Source organism: Haliotis rufescens, unplaced genomic scaffold (assembly GCF_023055435.1).
Source record: "Haliotis rufescens isolate VD_foot unplaced genomic scaffold, xgHalRufe1.0.p SCAF_11, whole genome shotgun sequence".
Taxonomy (NCBI): domain Eukaryota; kingdom Metazoa; phylum Mollusca; class Gastropoda; order Lepetellida; family Haliotidae; genus Haliotis; species Haliotis rufescens.
The window spans coordinates 43,551,232-43,568,810 of NW_025963791.1; the positions used below are offsets into that span (position 1 = coordinate 43,551,232).

The 17,579-nt window shown below is 43.7% G+C and overlaps 1 protein-coding gene across 3 annotated transcripts in view; it reads left to right on the forward strand.

The window, feature by feature from the left end:
* LOC124126022 overlaps window positions 1–17,579 on the forward strand; it is a 103,749-nt gene that overhangs the window by 75,785 nt on the left and 10,385 nt on the right. Inside the window, exons 45-65 of one of the 3 annotated variants that reach the window (XM_048392802.1) lie at window positions 188–447; window positions 771–908; window positions 1,408–1,503; window positions 2,423–2,608; window positions 2,933–3,161; window positions 3,478–3,580; window positions 3,991–4,078; window positions 4,214–4,372; window positions 5,523–5,678; window positions 6,605–6,766; window positions 7,525–7,683; window positions 8,894–9,064; window positions 9,552–9,707; window positions 10,536–10,682; window positions 10,845–11,009; window positions 11,459–11,620; window positions 12,607–12,768; window positions 13,880–14,147; window positions 14,293–14,389; window positions 16,487–16,571; window positions 17,245–17,406. In XM_048392802.1, coding sequence (XP_048248759.1) covers window positions 188–447; window positions 771–908; window positions 1,408–1,503; window positions 2,423–2,608; window positions 2,933–3,161; window positions 3,478–3,580; window positions 3,991–4,078; window positions 4,214–4,372; window positions 5,523–5,678; window positions 6,605–6,766; window positions 7,525–7,683; window positions 8,894–9,064; window positions 9,552–9,707; window positions 10,536–10,682; window positions 10,845–11,009; window positions 11,459–11,620; window positions 12,607–12,768; window positions 13,880–14,147; window positions 14,293–14,389; window positions 16,487–16,571; window positions 17,245–17,406 — 3,311 coding nt within the window. The remainder of the gene's footprint in view (window positions 1–187; window positions 448–770; window positions 909–1,407; window positions 1,504–2,422; window positions 2,609–2,932; window positions 3,162–3,477; window positions 3,581–3,990; window positions 4,079–4,213; window positions 4,373–5,522; window positions 5,679–6,604; window positions 6,767–7,524; window positions 7,684–8,893; window positions 9,065–9,551; window positions 9,708–10,535; window positions 10,683–10,844; window positions 11,010–11,458; window positions 11,621–12,606; window positions 12,769–13,879; window positions 14,148–14,292; window positions 14,390–16,486; window positions 16,572–17,244; window positions 17,407–17,579) is intronic. The other 2 variants (XM_048392803.1, XM_048392804.1) reach the window with 2 other exon arrangements.

A 17,579-nucleotide genomic window follows, 5' to 3' on the forward strand; every position in this document is an offset into this window, starting at 1 on the left:
TACACTTATTTGCATCGACCTTTGAAGGAGTTGTTGGATGACTGGAGAGTTACTGGATGCTCTGCAGTAATTTACGTACTGACATGGTTACAGAATATGTCTATACATCCAGTTACTGAGGTACACTGCCGTTCCATACTGCTGTCATTAATACTTTGTATTGTGTGTGGTACACCCGTACTTTCAGCCTGAAGATTGTCTGGTTCGACCCCAACTTCAAAGGTTACATCTCCCGCCTTACTGTGTGGAGAAGCATCCTAACCCACAGTGATGTGTCCAGTGTTTTGGGGAACTTGAACTACCAACCTACTGGTGACCTTGCCCTTGGCTGGAACCTCTACAAGATGGCGGGAGGAAGTAGAACGTACTCCCCAAGCAAGGCAGGTCCCGGTGTTACACTGTGCGAGTCGGGACGTGTCATGGCGGAAACATGCACTGGACAGCCAGGTAACAAAATATCTGATAATAGAATTACAAGTTCAAGGATACATAGAACCCAAAGATGATGACATTGCATAAATATAAAGGATATACCACTGATGTTCATAGTAGTTCGTCCTTAAGTATACCTTCGAAAATAAAAATTGCGTCTATGCTCTCCCGACACATGAACAGTATGTTCTGGGAATGACTTCTGGGAGTATTGGTGACATGAGTTTGTTTTCGGTAAAGACTTTACTGTCAACAAATGCTCACCTTTTGTAATTATACGATTATCTTGACGCCTGTTGTTTGTGACATCTTTAGGTGTTATGTGTCATCTTCCACAGACAAGAAGACGCCCAATTTGTACAACTGCCCAACCAATAACATCGTGTACAACTCGAGCACGCGAGTCGTGGAGGCCATTGCCGTCTTCACAGCGCCCTCTACAGACGGTAACGCCACAGTAGCAAGTACATTCACAGGTGAATGATATGGTTATTAAACAGTCCATACACACATGGTGCATTCTGTCAGACTGTTTCTTTAGAGGAGTCTCCCATGACAAATACAATGTCAAACACGGGTACAGAGGTCCACATATACATGAATTGTATGTATGCAGAACAGGTGTACATGCAGGTGTGTGTGCAGGTGTATGTGCAGGTGTATGTGCAGCTGTGTTTGCAGGTTTATGTGCAGGTGTATGCGCAGCTGTGTGTGCAGGTGTACGTGCAAGAGTATGTGCAGCCATGTGTGCAGGTGTATGTGCAGGTGCATCTGCAGGTGTGTGTGTGTGCAGGTATGTGTGCAGATATGTTCAGGTGTGTGTGCAGATATTTACAGACGTGTGTTTTGGTGTGTGTAGGTGTAAGTGCAGGTGTATGTACAATGTCTGTACATTATATTTGACGGAAATTTCAAATTTCTGTTTCAAATGAAATAATTTTCGGATCATTAACAATATTGAATGACATGTTCCAGATGAACTCATGATGCGAGGCAGGTATGATGTTGTTTATGCCACCATGGACACCGAAGGAAACACTGAACTTTGCAGATTCAAGGTCTATATTACAGGTGAGGTATTAACGCCCATTCCACTGTCATATGTAACTTGAATAATTCAAGGGAAATTGAATATTTTAAACTTTAAAGAGATGAGCGCGTCACGGTTGCCTTCAATCAGTTTTATTACAACGAAATAATTCAAAACGTATCTAGCAAATGATTATTAGATGTACAGTTGTACCAAACACAGACTACATTAGAGACGTCACACATCGTATGGGCATTATCACAAACGTAAAGTTCCCAGCCAGTGACGGTGGTGAATAGGCTGTTCATGTCTACCCGAACGAAGACAAGTGATCATATGTTTCTTTTAATAAAAGGCGTGGTGTGTCCTGTTACATCATCTGTTTCGTGAATCTCTGAAACCTTCGGACTTCGTAAAATGTCCCAATTTTGGTATTATGTCAATACACTGTTGAGTTGCCGTCCTCAAAAGAATCATGCTCGTATCCACATCAGTTGCTACTAAGCGCGATACGATTCTTGCGCCACATCTGTTTTGGTTTCAACAGTCAAGGCCTTCGCAAATTGTGCAAAATAGTTTGTGGTAGTCATGTGGAGTATAGTTCCAAACTTGACACATATATCGGTTTTCTTTTAGGTGAACAGTTGACTTGCATTTGCATGTGTGACGGGTAGCACCGATAGGGCATGATACGCTCACCTGGTATCATCACTATTTGATAGTGGTTCATAAACCGATGACTCATGATAGAGTCGGACTCGTACAATCGACTCTGCTTTTTAGCAGAGATTTTCTTATGAATTTGGAAATGGGTTTTGTCGCTTGTATTTAATTCTACGAGTGAGTTATGATGAAATCAGTGGTGGCTGTATTTATTACTGATGAATACGGGTGACAATGATTCCATCATGCTAATCCAATCACATTGACTGGCTCATTGTTACCCAATGATTCTTGCAGGATCAAGCACGTGCAGCACAGAGGGCTTCCTGAATACCGCTCATTGTGGCGCGACTGCTATTCGTGACTTCTGCCCCGCCGGCCAAGCCCCTTCCATCCCAACGCCAAATATTCTTCGTTGTGGTAAACTTGGTTCTTACAATCTGGACAGTCCCTTGGATCTGTACACAGCGCCTGCTTGTGGAGGTAGGGCTACATAGAGGGAGGGATAGGATTTGATGTTTGTTTGTTGTTTAACGCTGCACTCAGCTGTATTCCACCTGTATGGCGGAAGTCTGTTATTAATCGAGTCTGGACCAGACAATCCAGTGATTGACATCATGGGCATCGATCCAAGCAATCGGGATACGATGACATGCGTGTCGCCTCTTACGGCAAGAATGCGTCGCTGAAGACCTATTCTTCCCCGGATCTTCAATGGTCTGCATTTGAAGTGTATTACACAAGAGAGACTCTATCGTATATATCTTGTAAATTGTGAGGTTTGATCATACGTTGCAATATTTTCAGCAACATCGGCGCAAAAGTATTCATTGGAGTTCACCCTCACCTACAACATGACTTTAACCTGTTCCAACTTCCTGAAGGACAGCTTGTTGAGGGAGTTGAGTAGCAAGTTTGTGAATACCCTCTCTGTGAGGTGGCCGGGGCTGTGTGTTGACGGCTGCACAAACTTGGTTACTTCAGGACGTTGCGAGGCGAGACAAATAGTTGTCAGTGCCACGTTGACAAAACTTGAGTGAGTGCGAGCATGAACACTAATGTACCATATACTAACTAATGCAATATATATTGACATGCCAAGCCAGTCATAAGAAGTCTAAAATTAATCTGCTTTCGTTAATTTATTATTCCAACCACAGTGAGTTTTGATAATTCTGTTAGGAGCAGGATTGGTAAGACATGTGGAATGTGAAGAACAACGTGTGAATCATTCAGTTCAAACCCAGATGTGTTTGCTTTATTGGAGGAGAAACGCTTTATTGTAAGAGATAAGTGACAAAGAAAGAAGAGAGAAAAGCATTATTATTGGAAGCGCACCCCTCTATTGACAGAGAGACGATAACCAGACAGGATAATAGTATGACACTGTCGCCGGATGAGATCATCAAGATTACAGCGATTGAGGGTGATGATCTGAGTGACGAGGCCTTCACGGTGAGTAAATACAGGCGACAAAATCCTTTCCATATTCATAAGAAATACCTGCCCAAAGCAGTTGATTGTACAATTTTGACTATATAACATGTGCTTACGAAATCATTATCAAACAGGTATTCGCGAAAAGATGAGCGTATCCTGCATCATTGGTGCCACCCGTCTCAAACACATGCCAATGCAATCAAATCAATTGTTCTCCTGAAAGAAAACGGGAATTATGGTACATGTCAAATTAAGGATTTGCATCGGACATCATTTGGAGAACATCTATGGTGTTTCTGAGGACATCGGTAAGTGTGGTACTTGACTGTGGTGTTATTTGTAGGACATCGGTCAGTGTGGTACTTGACTGTGGTGTTATTTGTAGGACATTGGTCAGTGTAGTACTCAACTCTTGTGTTTTTCAGGACATCGGTCAGAGTGTGCTACAGAAGGACCTGGTGGTTGTTGTCCTCAAGGCATCCTGTGATGAAGCAGTCGGTACCAACAACTGTGGTGAGTAGCTGCATTGCATGTCTGTACCATTCTTAGCATCTGGTAGGGGAGAATGATCTAACTCCCACCTTATATTTGCTATTTGCGGGTTGCACGTAAGTAGAGAATGAACTGACCACCTGTTGTAACTTCCAGTTGCCTGTGGTCCTGGGTCCTTCTTCAACTCCTCCCTCGGCATGTGTGTGCTGTGTCCAGTAGGCTCTTACTCAGACATGTCGTCACAGACCTCCTGCAAGTCCTGTGGAGGAAAGACCACTCTCCGACCCGGTGCAAGGACGCTGGCCAGCTGTGTCGGTAAGTACGTGAAGTGTGTGAAGACAATACCACCTAAAGACACGATTGAAGGACGCTGGCTAGCTGTGTCGGTAAGTATAAGAGTAAGGTCACCCCTGCCCCAAGTCCGATACAAGAGCACTAGCTAGCCAGCGATATCCGTACATCAAAACCCACCACAAGTTCCATTGAAAAGATCCGATGCTGAGCTGTGTCAAACATTCTTTGAAGTACCCACCAACTCTCACATTTTAGGGGCAAGACGATCCAGGTTAAATTGGTCTTCAACAACCCATGTTTGTCAAACGGAATCGGGTGTTCGGGCCTGCTGATTTGGTTGGTGCTTGTCGCCGTGTTCCAGTTATATAGATCGGTGCTCATGATGTCAATCTGGATTGTCTGGTCCAGGATCGATTATTTACAGACCCCCCTCATATGGCTGTTATATTGCTAACAACAATAGACTGACAAACAAATCCAGCAATAGGTTCACATTATAATATCAATATATACAGAAAGTGGGGCATCGGACAGGCATCCTTGCCAACATGTCCAATCCCCATATTTCACACGGAGGAAACCCAGTATTTCACATATTGTTTCCTCAAGATACTAAATGTGACATTTGCTTTCATTTTCAACAAACTGCCCAGAATCTATGAAGAAAGAGTCGTAACTATATCTAGGGTTACCGCGTCTTGTAACAATCCCCATAAACCGGGGAATGAAGTTTTCCTTACTTTTGTCGAGTAGAATGTTTAGAAATCAAATTGACAAAATTTAACTTGGTCCTTTTCCAAGACTGCAAAACTGTGGGAGCATCTGCTGCATCCAGCAATATTATCACTTTGAACAGATGTGTATGGAGCTATGGAATCCAATACAAAAGTGTCATGGACATATCTGCGTGGTTTAGAGTCAAGCCAAAAGTCTTGTAACATTCAATTATGGGTTTCTTTTGGAGCATTCATCTCTCATCTTATCCACAAACATTCTACTTTAGTTTGGATTACATTGCACAACACTGGTGTGTATGACTGTGGATGTTGAAGGAATGCTGTTGTCATGTATTGTTGGTGTGTTAACGGAGGACAGGTGAGCTCGACAAAGCCCCCCTTTACCTCTGATCTGTTTGCATGATGCTGACCACAGGAATATTTTGTATTTCCAGACAAATGTCCAGCTGGTCAGTACTTCCAAGGCAGCAGCTGTAGCCCATGTCCACGTGACTACTACCAGGAGAAGGATGGCCAGTCGTTCTGCTACCCATGTCCTCCGCTCAAGAGAACCAGCGTGGAGGGAACAGACAATGCAGCTCACTGTGTCGGTGAGCTTAATGTGGACGTTTGCTGTGTTGATGCAGGAATGAGGCTGTCATGTTTGGTATAAGAAGGAAATTGAAACCCGATTGACGTTTATACGTAGTGTAGGAGTATACTCTGTGACGTGTTGTGGTTGTGATAGTGTCGTGAACTTGGTCTATGTCACCAATCATAGTTTAAGAAGAAAATTGGAAACCTATTATCATTCTCCCGTCTTAATGCTTGTTTTATGCTGCGCGGGGAACGCAGACCTTAGGTTTCCCCCAAACTACGGATTATGTTTGTGGGTTAATGTGTTTATAACGTCAGATCGGTAGCGTGTGCATGTGAGAATTATTCAACTCAAGTATATGCTGTTAACAAGATGGTGACGATAGAACGTCGTGAGAGTGGCGGAAACATGATGGAAAGGTGAAGGGTTTTGCCTTGCTTTGCTTTGCTTGCTCAATACCTTTGTACTTTACGCACACATGTAATTGAACACTTCCGTTTGTCGAGCACTGCATATCAGGTATAATGGAAATAAGAGCTTCGAGATAGATTTACATGTTGTGTTTACCGCATGCGTTTTTTCATGTGAAAACAATAAGTGTTATAATGTGTTAATCTCTCGATGATTGTTATTGATGTCAGTGTGATCTAAATATGACATTAACATATATGTACATATATATTTAATGAAGCCACAACGCCATTTACATAATTATACGAACTCTCTACTAGAAGCAAAGTCAACTGTATGATTCCGACTTCATCATAAGTATGCGTTTATTAATATTAATCACAATGAAAAGCTTGCGAAACGATTCTTAACAATGTCACTAGTTAACCAAATCTGGTCCATATGTGATATTCCGTGTCCTCCTGGCACCAAGTTGCAAGAGATACCATTTACTTCCAAGCATTGGTCAATGTGTATTCCATGTTGCAGATGGCTGTCCTTCTGGCACTGTGCTGCAGGATGATGGATCATGCAAGGATTGTGCTCAAGGCTACTACAGAACGCGCAATTTACAAGACAACTGTACGAAATGTCCGCCTGGAAAAAACACTAGAGGAACCAAGACAACCTCGTCGTCCGGCTGTAGCTTACGTCAGTAATACGTTGTGATGGAAATTGTACTCCACGATCTTTATACTACTACTACTACTACTACTACTACTACTACTACTACCACTACTACTACTACTACTACTAATAATAATAATAATAAAACTAACAATACGAACATAAGCACTACTACTACTACTACTACTACTGCTACTGCTACTGCTACTGCTACTGCTACTACTACTACTACTACTACTGCTGCTACTACTTCTACTACTACAACTACTACTACTAATAATAATAACATGACTCACATAAGCACCACCTGAACATTACTGGGCATCAATTATTCTCAACATATGAATAGTGGTAATCTGTCTGTCAAACGAGTCGAGTTCGTATTGTTGGCTGTCATGCATCACGTCAGATGTACTCCCCGCCATGGTGCTGAATAGTAAGTGATCAAGAACAGTGCGACAGGATTGACCGGAAGTTGCCTCAACTGTAAAGATATTCAGTCTGTATAAAAGTAATCACATTAAAACACAAATAGGCAAAAACATTATTTTAATGTTGAATATGTGTACTCACACGGCGAATGTGATAGTGACAGGAATACCATATCTGGGAGGAAATTTCCACTTACCTCAAAAATATTATCTAAAATATACCGATCTATTGGCAAAAGACAAAATTAATCTGACACATTTGCTTTGAGTTTGAAATGTGATACCATTTTTAGTCAAATCATAATTTACCGGTTCATTCATGAATATGAGATTAATATTTTTGCTTGCTAGCCGAGTGTCCCCCTGGTAGGTACATCAATGACAGCGACGTGTGCACGACGTGTCCTGTAGGGACGTTCCAGTCGAGACAGCTGCAGAGACATTGCATCAAGTGTGAGGACGGCTACACAACTGAAGCTGAAGAATCCACAAACGCTTCTGACTGTAAAGGTAACTGGCGGGATGTTGTGTACTCATGTCATCCAGTGAATCCTGTAAGATGTTCCTACCTGTGTGGGGGCACGGGTGGCCCAGTCGTCTAAGGTGCCGCGATTCGCTGTGCAGAGTTGCGTCCCTTGGGCACGCCAGAAACCTATGATTGTGGGTTTGAATCCCGGTTCGCCCCGATTATGTTTCTAGGTTTGTCAGCACCATACCCGTGCTCGTGGGTTTCACCGAAGTGGTAAACGTCGGAGACCTGCATCACTTCGTCCTTTCCTCCCACATTAAGCTGACACGCCGCGATATAACTGGAATATTGTTAAAAGCGGCGTTAAACCCAACTCACTCACTCACTCACTCACTCCTACCTGTGTGTCACTGACATGCATTCACCATCAATGGTAGGATATACGGAATAAGAAATGCAGTGACCTCTACCTGAAATGCGACCATGTGGAGACTGTTGCTAACACCTGACTAATGTATATACTGTCCTGGTGCTCGTAGTGCTTCACCTGACAGGTTCGTGTTACTTAACGTTACAGCCGATGTCCATAGATCGCCAGGGCAGGCTGTCAACATTTGCCATACAGGAGGCAGGCGTACTGTGATATGTCATCGGTGTGATTGTGAGACATACTGATCTCAGAGCCATCATGAAAGTCATTTGCTTTCAGTTAGTGTATTTGCTGTACTTTGTATGTATGCAACGTCTTGGTCGTATTAACGCAGTCTGATCCAAGATCCCTTTCTATATTGGTTTCATATAAGTAGGAAGTTCGTCACTTCTGTTGTTTTCTCGTATCCTGCTGACATACTGTCTAGGATGTTCGTCACTTCTGTTGTTTCCCCGTATCCTGCTGACATACTGTCGAGGATGTTCGTCACTTCTGTTGTTTCCCCGTATCCTGCTGACATACTGTCGAGGATGTTCGTCACTTCTGTTGTTTCCCCGTATCCTGCTGACATACTGTCGAGGATGTTCGTCACTTCTGTTGTTTCCCCGTATCCTGCTGACATACTGTCGAGGATGTTCGTCACTTCTGTTGTTTCCCCGTATCCTGCTGACATACTGTCGAGGATGTTCGTCACTTCTGTTGTTTCCCCGTATCCTGCTGACATACTGTCGAGGATATTCGTCACTTCTGTTGTTTCCCCGTATCCTGCTGACATACGTCAATCTACTCACACACTCTCGTCCCTATGTTTATCTCACCAGCATTCTGTGCTGCGGGCCAGCAGGTCAATGGCACTCAATGTGAGCAATGTCCTAGAGGGACCTGGAACGATGGGTCATCTCTGATGAAGTTCTTGCCATGTGAAGCCTGTTCTGATGCCAACTACACTACCCCCGCAGCTGGTGCAAATCACTCCAGCCAATGCACACTGAGTGAGTTCCGTTCAGGGGACACGTTTATCGGTCAAATAATAGAGATAATTATAATTCCCTGGGGAATATACAAACCAAGCGCTAGGAGGTTAACAGTGACATTACCATGTCATCCTACTGAGTACCCATTCATCCTCACAAGGAACAGAGACATGTGCTTTTCTCATGCATATACATATTATAATCGAACTTGTTGAGGATTATACAAAGCTTCAAATATATAATAGTTGATTTCAAGCGAAGGTCGACTATTACACGTTCATAAATCAGACGATGCGAGGTCGACTCACGACGAGGACACTGTTTATTGACTTAATTATGAGTAAACATTCTCATGAGTGACAAAGTAAAGAAAATAGTTCCTTCTAGTCCAAGGTGCACTAATTAAAAAAGTCCATATGTGACAAAATTGAATTGTTTAAAAAAGTATTTTACGTCACAGGTGTTTCAATAGTCATAATGGTCAATGTGTTTTCTTTGCCTCAAGGAAACTGTTCACCTGGATACCAAATTAATGGAAGCAGCTGTGAACCTTGTGGACATGGAGAGTATCAGCCTCTTCCGGCACAGGACACATGCGAGCCTTGTGGCCCTGACCAAAATACATCAACAACCGCCTCTACGTCCAGAGATCAGTGTACAAGTACGTGGCATCCACTGTTAATAAAACAAAACCTGTTTCATTTTCAAAAGAAACTACTGCCAAAAGCAATCGACTGTACGATTCCGACTATATGATGAGCATGTGTTTACGAGTCAATGTCGACTGGTGCTACTATCAGGTGTTCCCGAAAAAGTGATTACATTCTGCCCCATCAGTGGCACTCATCACAAACACATGCAAAGGTAAGTCAATTTTTCACCTGAAAAAAACCACACTGGAACATATGAAAGCTTTACTGGGGCCTTGAATGTTGTTACCTTGATCAAACAACTTCTGAGCAAGAGTCGTATGACGCTCTTTGAAATAATGATAGAAAGAGCATGCTTGATTTGTACCTCAAACGTTAATCACTTAACAGCAGAAGCTATAACTTTTGATTTCTTAGAACAACATGGTCGCATGTTACACGGCCAATCCTTCAACAGGCTGGTGTAGAACAATATTTTACGGTAATCCCTATCGGTTATTGAGTGATATCGAATCGGCTACATGTACAGGTGATGATGTTGTTATGCGATGTTCCAATGGAGTAGGCAAACGGGATGTTGTATTTTGACGTTGATGGTGCAGATCACTGAAGTATACATTGTAAGTGTAATTTCTCTGATTGCCAATTATTTTGATTCACCAATTTAAACTGATTTCATTTCCCTGCTCGATGTAGAAAGTAAAGCTGTTAGATCGACACCTTCTTCCGCTATGGCTACACTGATAATGATGGGTGGACGTTATCGATTAGATATCGAAGAGTTATGAATGCCACATTTAATTAAACGTCAACGCATCAATTTACCATTTTTTGTTCAGTTTCTTGTGGTCCCGGGCAACAGGGACAGAATGGCACGTGCTCCCCTTGTCCCGAAGACACATTCAAAGACCAGTCTGGGCACTCCGTCTGCACGGCTTGTGCCGGCAACGTCACGTCTGTCGCGCCGAGAACCAGTTGCAACGTCAGTACGTAGGTCACTCCATACCCGTCAGAATGGCGGTGTTCACTACGTCATGAACGGCAGTTACAGACGATCGTCTGGTCAGAAACAACGTTCCGTACAGTTAAAATTGTAGTTGACGACAGCCGATTGTAGTTCTGGTCAAAACTATACCGTCATGTTTCAGTGTTCTGTGACAGTGGTGTTGGTTATGACTCGGTCGAGATGACGTGCACTGTCTGTTCCAAGGGCTTCTACAAGGACACCAGAGGCAACACCTCCTGTACGCCTTGTCCAAGGAACTACACCACAGCGGCCACTTATACTGGAGATGTAAAAGACTGTAATCAAAGTATGTATGCAATAGTCAGTCTATAAATGTCTAGAGGTGTACTGTAAGGATTTCAGTTTAAACCCGTCGTGTGTTGTCATCTAGCTGTTACTCTGCTACACTTCATTTAGACACACCCTGTTGCTTCTTTGAGAGGCACTTAGAAGTTTGAGTACTAAGTAAGGATAAGATATATGGATGAACAACTTCATCACTTGATTGAACCTACAGCGAAACGTCGCTCCAGTTGTAATACAGTTGTTCATCCATATATCTTATCCTTACATAGTACATCCTGTTGTGGCTATATATCCAGTTCCCAGGTCCTGATAGTGATCAGTGTACATTAAAAAGCCGTTGTTTGATAGTTTGATTCTAATTTGGACGCATGTACCTTCAGTATTGTCTACAGAACACTATTTACACATTGATGACCCTACCTGAGAGTATGCGTGCTGTTTACCCTCCAGTGAACTGTGAGCCGGGATTCTTCGCCCATAATACAGACACGTGCACACCATGTCCTAGAGGTTACTACAAGGCCAGTATTGGCACAGAGAACTGCACCAAGTGTGATGCTGACAAGACCACACAAGCAGAAGCTTCCACTAGCCAGAGCGCCTGTAATCTGAGTAAGTGATATGTTAGAGTGGTCAGAGGTTTTTCTTGTACTTATGTACTGAAAATATTTACCATCCAGTAGTGCTTGTCATATTCATGATGCTCCCCACCTTGTATATTACAATCTCTCAAAAGACAAAATGCATCCGCACTTTATATTTCATTATAAACTGTCGATTTTTATCGATAAAATATATGTAGTATTTTTAATAACCCGTGAAGATCCGGGGAAGAATAGGTCTTTATCAACCCATGCTTAATGTAAAAGGCGACTATGCTTGTCGTAAGAGGCGACTAACGGGATCGGGTGGTCAGACTCGCTGACTTGGTTCATGCATGTCATCGTATCCCAATTGGATTAATGTCCTGGATTGTCAATCACTGGATTATCTGGTCCAGACCGTCGTCACACAGCTGTAATATGTCATGCGGCGTTAAACAACAAACAAACCAACAAGACATTTCATCATTATTTGCATTATCGCTTTGTGATAAGTATAAATGCCTCATGAAAAGATAAGCTAGACAATGAACCGTGTACTTAAAGTCAGCCCTACTTCGTTCCAAATGCTTCTGGTTTCCGATGCTTTGAATATCCAAAGCAATGTTCACTCACGAACACAAAGAAAAGCCACACAGATGTAAACACCATGCCACCGTAGAAGCGAGCAGCTCAAAGTGTACTTTAGGCCATGAGATATATGATGGAAAGTAGGGAAGTCAACTAAACTGTTCTGTATAGTGATGTCTCGCTGTGCATCGATTACTTCCTCAAATTACGCCATTATGGAAAAAAAACTCGGCAAAACCATTTCCATAATTATTAGCAGTCTCTGATAAAAAAAACATTGACCATTTAACGATCCCGACAATATCATAAGCATATGGGGGTGAAACACTAGCAAATGCATATGGTGATGGTACCAGGTTGTTTTTGAAAATGTGGGCATGTCCTGCAACTGATGAGATTGTAAGTGAATGAATGTTGATTTCTCAGTTGACTGTCCCGAGGGAAACAGCTACAATCTGCTCAATGACACGTGTTACCCATGTCCAATCGGTCAGATTCGGGAACCAAGCGTCAGCGACTTCTGCTACTTCTGCCCCTCTGGTCAGACTACGGCATCTACAGGATCAAAGACATGCTTAGACTTCCCAGGTGAGTGAGCGTTGCATGCAGGTGTGTAGGTGACGTCCCAGGTAAGTGTTGTTTAAAGGTGTGTAGGTAACGTCCCAGGTGAGTGTTGTATGCAGGTGTGTAGGTAACGTCCCAGGTGAGTGTTGTATGCAGGTGTGTAGGTGACGTTCCAAGTGAGTGCTGTATGCAGGTGTGTAGGTGGCGTTCCAGGTGAGTGTTGTATGCAGGTGTGTAGGTGACGTTCCAGGTGAGTGTTGTATGCAGGTGTGTAGGTGGCGTTCCAGGTGAGTGTTGTATGCAGGTGTGTAGGTGACGTTCCAGGTGAGTGTTGTATGCAGGTGTGTAGGTGACGTTCCAGGTGAGTGTTGTATGCAGGTGTGTAGGTGACGTTCCAGGTGAGTGTTGTATGCAGGTGTGTAGGTAATGTCCCAGGTGAGTGTTGTATGCAGGTGTGTAGGTGACGTTCCAGGTGAGTGTTGTATGCAGGTGTGTAGGTAATGTCCCAGGTTAGTGTTGTATGCAGGTGTGTAGGTGGCGTTCCAGGTGAGTGTTGTATGCAGGTGTGTAGGTGACGTTCCAGGTGAGTGTTGTATGCAGGTGTGTAGGTGACGTTCCAGGTTAGTGTTGTATGCAGGTGTGTAGGTGACGTTCCAGGTGAGTATTGTATGCAGGTGTGTAGGTGACGTTCCAGGTGAGTGTTGTATGCAGGTGTGTAGGTAATGTCCCAGGTGAGTGTTGTATGCAGGTGTGTAGGTGGCGTTCCAGGTGAGTGTTGTATGCAGGTGTGTAGGTGACGTTCCAGGTGAGTGTTGTATGCAGGTGTGTAGGTGACGTTCCAGGTGAGTGTTGTATGCAGGTGTGTAGGTGACGTTCCAGGTGAGTGTTGTATGCAGGTGTGTAGGTGACGATCAAGGTGAGTGCTGCATGCAGGTGTGTAGTTATGACCCAGGTGAGTGCTGTATGCAGGTGTGTAGGTGATGCAGCACACAAGGCACGCACAAGGCGGCCGACGGCCTACAGTCATACAGAGCTTGTGATGTAAAGCATTTAGCAGACTACACTCCTGATCCAACTGTGTTACATAATGGCGTTCTACTGTGTTACTACAGAGTGTTGCCTTGTTTTGCTTCAGGTACTACCCCCGCGCCAGCTCAGGTGACAGTGAAGTTGCAGATTATGTTCACAGTAGCAGACTGCGTCAACACGGCCTTAATACATGACACGATCCTTCTCCAGATTAATGTCTTAGTTCTCGCCCGGGACAACGAGTTCCCGGACCTCTGCCAGGACAGTTCCTGTGCCAACATTGCTGTCAGCATCCTTGTTCCGTGTGGAGGGACCCGCAGGAAGAGACAAACAGGAGAAACAGTCACTGCTCTCGTAACAGCGTCAAATCTACCGTTGGTGCCAATTCTCTTCATTCTGATATCCGGTCAAAATGGCAAAATGTGCAGAACTGTTCAGATATTGTCTGTAACTGGTAACTATTTACATTTTGTTGTTGTCATGTTGATATGGTGTCGACAATCGGTGTTCCTTTTACAGGGAGAAACTTCCCAATAAGGACAACTCTTTGAGTAGAAGTCCAGAATCTGTGTTGTCGCAGGCCCTAGCTGATAATGATGCTGTCACTCCAACACTGGTGAGTACATCTGAAAACAACGTTCTTGAAGTCGATCTGGCACGCTTTTTCTGTAGTAGATCTAGACACATAGTTCTAGTTGTAGACCAAGACACTGTTATAGTAGTACACTCTTCAAAAAAAAGAAACGCATAGGTGTTTTGAGAATTCCAATAAGATTTTTTTCACCAGCAATCGTCATAAAGACAATTCTTATGTTTGATTCCCGTTGATCATGTCATCTTAAAATGTTTATTGTAAATGTTTATCAGGAAAAGTGAAAAGGATGCACGGAAATTGCTTTCAGAAAACGTTTTCAGCACAATGCACGTGCAAAGTGTTGGAAACAAGAGTAGAGACACTGACAATAAAAGCCCGTACAAAATTCATCAGTTCATTACGAATTTTCCCAAGTGAACGGAGATCGAAAAATGCCAATGTTAACTGCAGCTGACCGCAATATCGCCATTGGACGTTTTGAAGCAGGGAAGTCCCAGTCTGCCGTTGCAAGACACTTCAACGTTCACCAAAGCACCATATCTCGACTGTGGGATCGATATACCCGCACTTATTCGACTCAAGATCATCCCAGAAGTGGAAGACCAAGCATGACCACCCCTGCTCAGGATCGGTATATCCGGTTGCATCACCTTCGGAATCGATTTGCTACAGCAATGGACACTGCAGGAAAAGTGCCTGGTATGTGAAGAATTTCCAACCAAACGAACAGAAATCGTCTGAGGGAAGTGGGAATTCGAGAGAGACGACCAAAAGTTGGACCTGTCTTGCGACGTCTACACCGTCAACGACGTGTCTGGTGGTGCAACAGAGTACAGGTATGGGATCTCAGGAACAGGCGACGCGTTTGGTTCAGCGATGAGTCACGTTTTCTTCTTCAACGACGGGATGGAAGACAACGTGTATACCGACGTCGACATGAACGTTTTGCGCCGAACAGCGTTCGACAGATGGACCGATTTGGTGGAGGAAGTGTCATGGTGTGGGGAGCCATATCCTACACGGGTAGCTCACAGTTAGTGGTTGTCCAGGACAATTTTACAGTAAACCGATACATAGACCAAATTCTGCGTCCTCACCTCCTCCCAACTTTGGACCGCCAGAGGGAGCTGTTCCAACATGACAACGCTCGGCACGTGCAACAGTTAATTTCCTTGTTAATGAGAGCATCACTGTCCTTCCATGGCCATCCAAATCGCCTGATCTCAACCCGATTGAACATTTGTGGGACGAACTTGATTGACGCGTCCGTCAACGTCACCAGTGTCCCCACACACTAACACAACTCGCCAACGCCTTACAGGAGGAATGGCGAAAAAATCCCCACGAAAACATCCGACGACTTGTGCTATCTGTGCCAAGGAGGTGTCAAGCAGTGACGGCTGCAATAGGTGGTGTGACCAGGTACTGACTATGACGCCCCCTTGTGGCTACACATGTGCAATGACTGGACTGAATTAATGCTGACAATGTGAAAATGCTTTTGTCGATCACTGTGTCTAATTTCATTTGATTGTGTTCACGCATATTCTATCAGCTTCCGGGATAGGCCTAGGCAAGGAGTCCGGGATGATGAGTGATCTTCACAAGAAAGCTGATCTTGATTTAATGAAATGTGTGAGAGATACGAGAGACACGCCCTCATTTACAGTTTGACTAGCTACTAGACATTTCCACATTGTGCCATCACAACACATCCATATGTTTCTATACCACTCCATCAAGTCCATGAAGACTTCCATTAAACAGTACTTCATTCCTGACAACTAATCACTGTCCAAAAACAATGCTATGAGCTTCTACCGAGTCTTAACAGAGACACTGAAATACAGTTACAATCACTGTTCAGCAATAAAATACACTGCCACAAACACATTTGACACACTGTTCTGTCGTGTCGTATTTTAACAAGGTCACGTCGACCAATCAGATCTCATTCTGAAATGGAGGTATAGAAAATAGATTTTTCAATCCCACCTCGGCCATTGAGACACAAAGTTACAGTTAGGACTATGTATCCCACAAGTGCTAGTAACAGCAGCAGGCTGACCTCCTTTCATAGATGTTGTGTTATAGTGTGTGTACATTCATGTATTGTAGGTTGCGGCTGGGATTAGGTACCACTCAATCACTTCCCTGACAATATCATGTGCATCTGGCTTTGTGATGAAGTCCGGAATTTGTGGTAAGTGATCGCCAAATATATCTAGTGATATGAGTGGCACATGGCATTAACACGAAGCAGGCCCACGTGCTAGGATCTCCCTGTCATGATTAATCTGAGACATTGACGAGGTATCGCAGTAAAGTGAGTGAGTAAGTGAGTATGGTTTCACGCCGCATTTAGCAATATTCCAGCAATATCACGGCGGGGACACCAGAAATGGGCTTCACACATTGTACCCATGTCGGGAATCGAACCCTGGTCTTCGGCGTGACGAGCCAACGCTTTAACCACTAGGCTACCCGACCGCCCCCTATCGCATTAAAGATCATTAGCATGTAAAAGGCAACATTACGACCATACAATCCCTTATAAAAGCGAGCGATGTGTCCTCCACGATCATTAACGGGTGACTTTTTCTCCTTCGAAAGATACAATACAGCCATTATGAAAATGTCATCAGAAGGCGACTCGTTTAGTGATCCATGCTACTTCACGTCACTGAATTGTAAGGGATGATGTGGTCGCCTCATACATTTTCACAGTTTTTAATTCACAATAGTTGGCACGATCTTACAACATACTTGTACCCTCCAGGACCACGTGACAGGCCTAATTGGTCGTAGTGAGTGCAGGCTTAGTAGACATGTCCCGACTTAATGAATAACAGTCGTATCCTCTGTGGTTACTACAGAGCCCTGCCCAGCCGGCACAAGACACAACACAGCCACGGACGCCTGCCAGGACTGTGACATCGGTCAGTACCAGGACCAGACAGGGAAGACATCTTGTAAGGTCTGTCTTGGTGTGCGCTCCACAGACACCACCAGGAGCACCAACATCTCGGATTGCGTTTGTGAGTAGATCTGTATTTCTTTTTAATTCAATGGCTACAATAGATTGGTATTTGTGTACATAATTGACGTATAATCACCGAACATGCTTATGATATCATTCACTTATTTCTCATGTCCATTATTGATTATTTACATATATTATATATAAAATAATTCTGTACATACATAATAT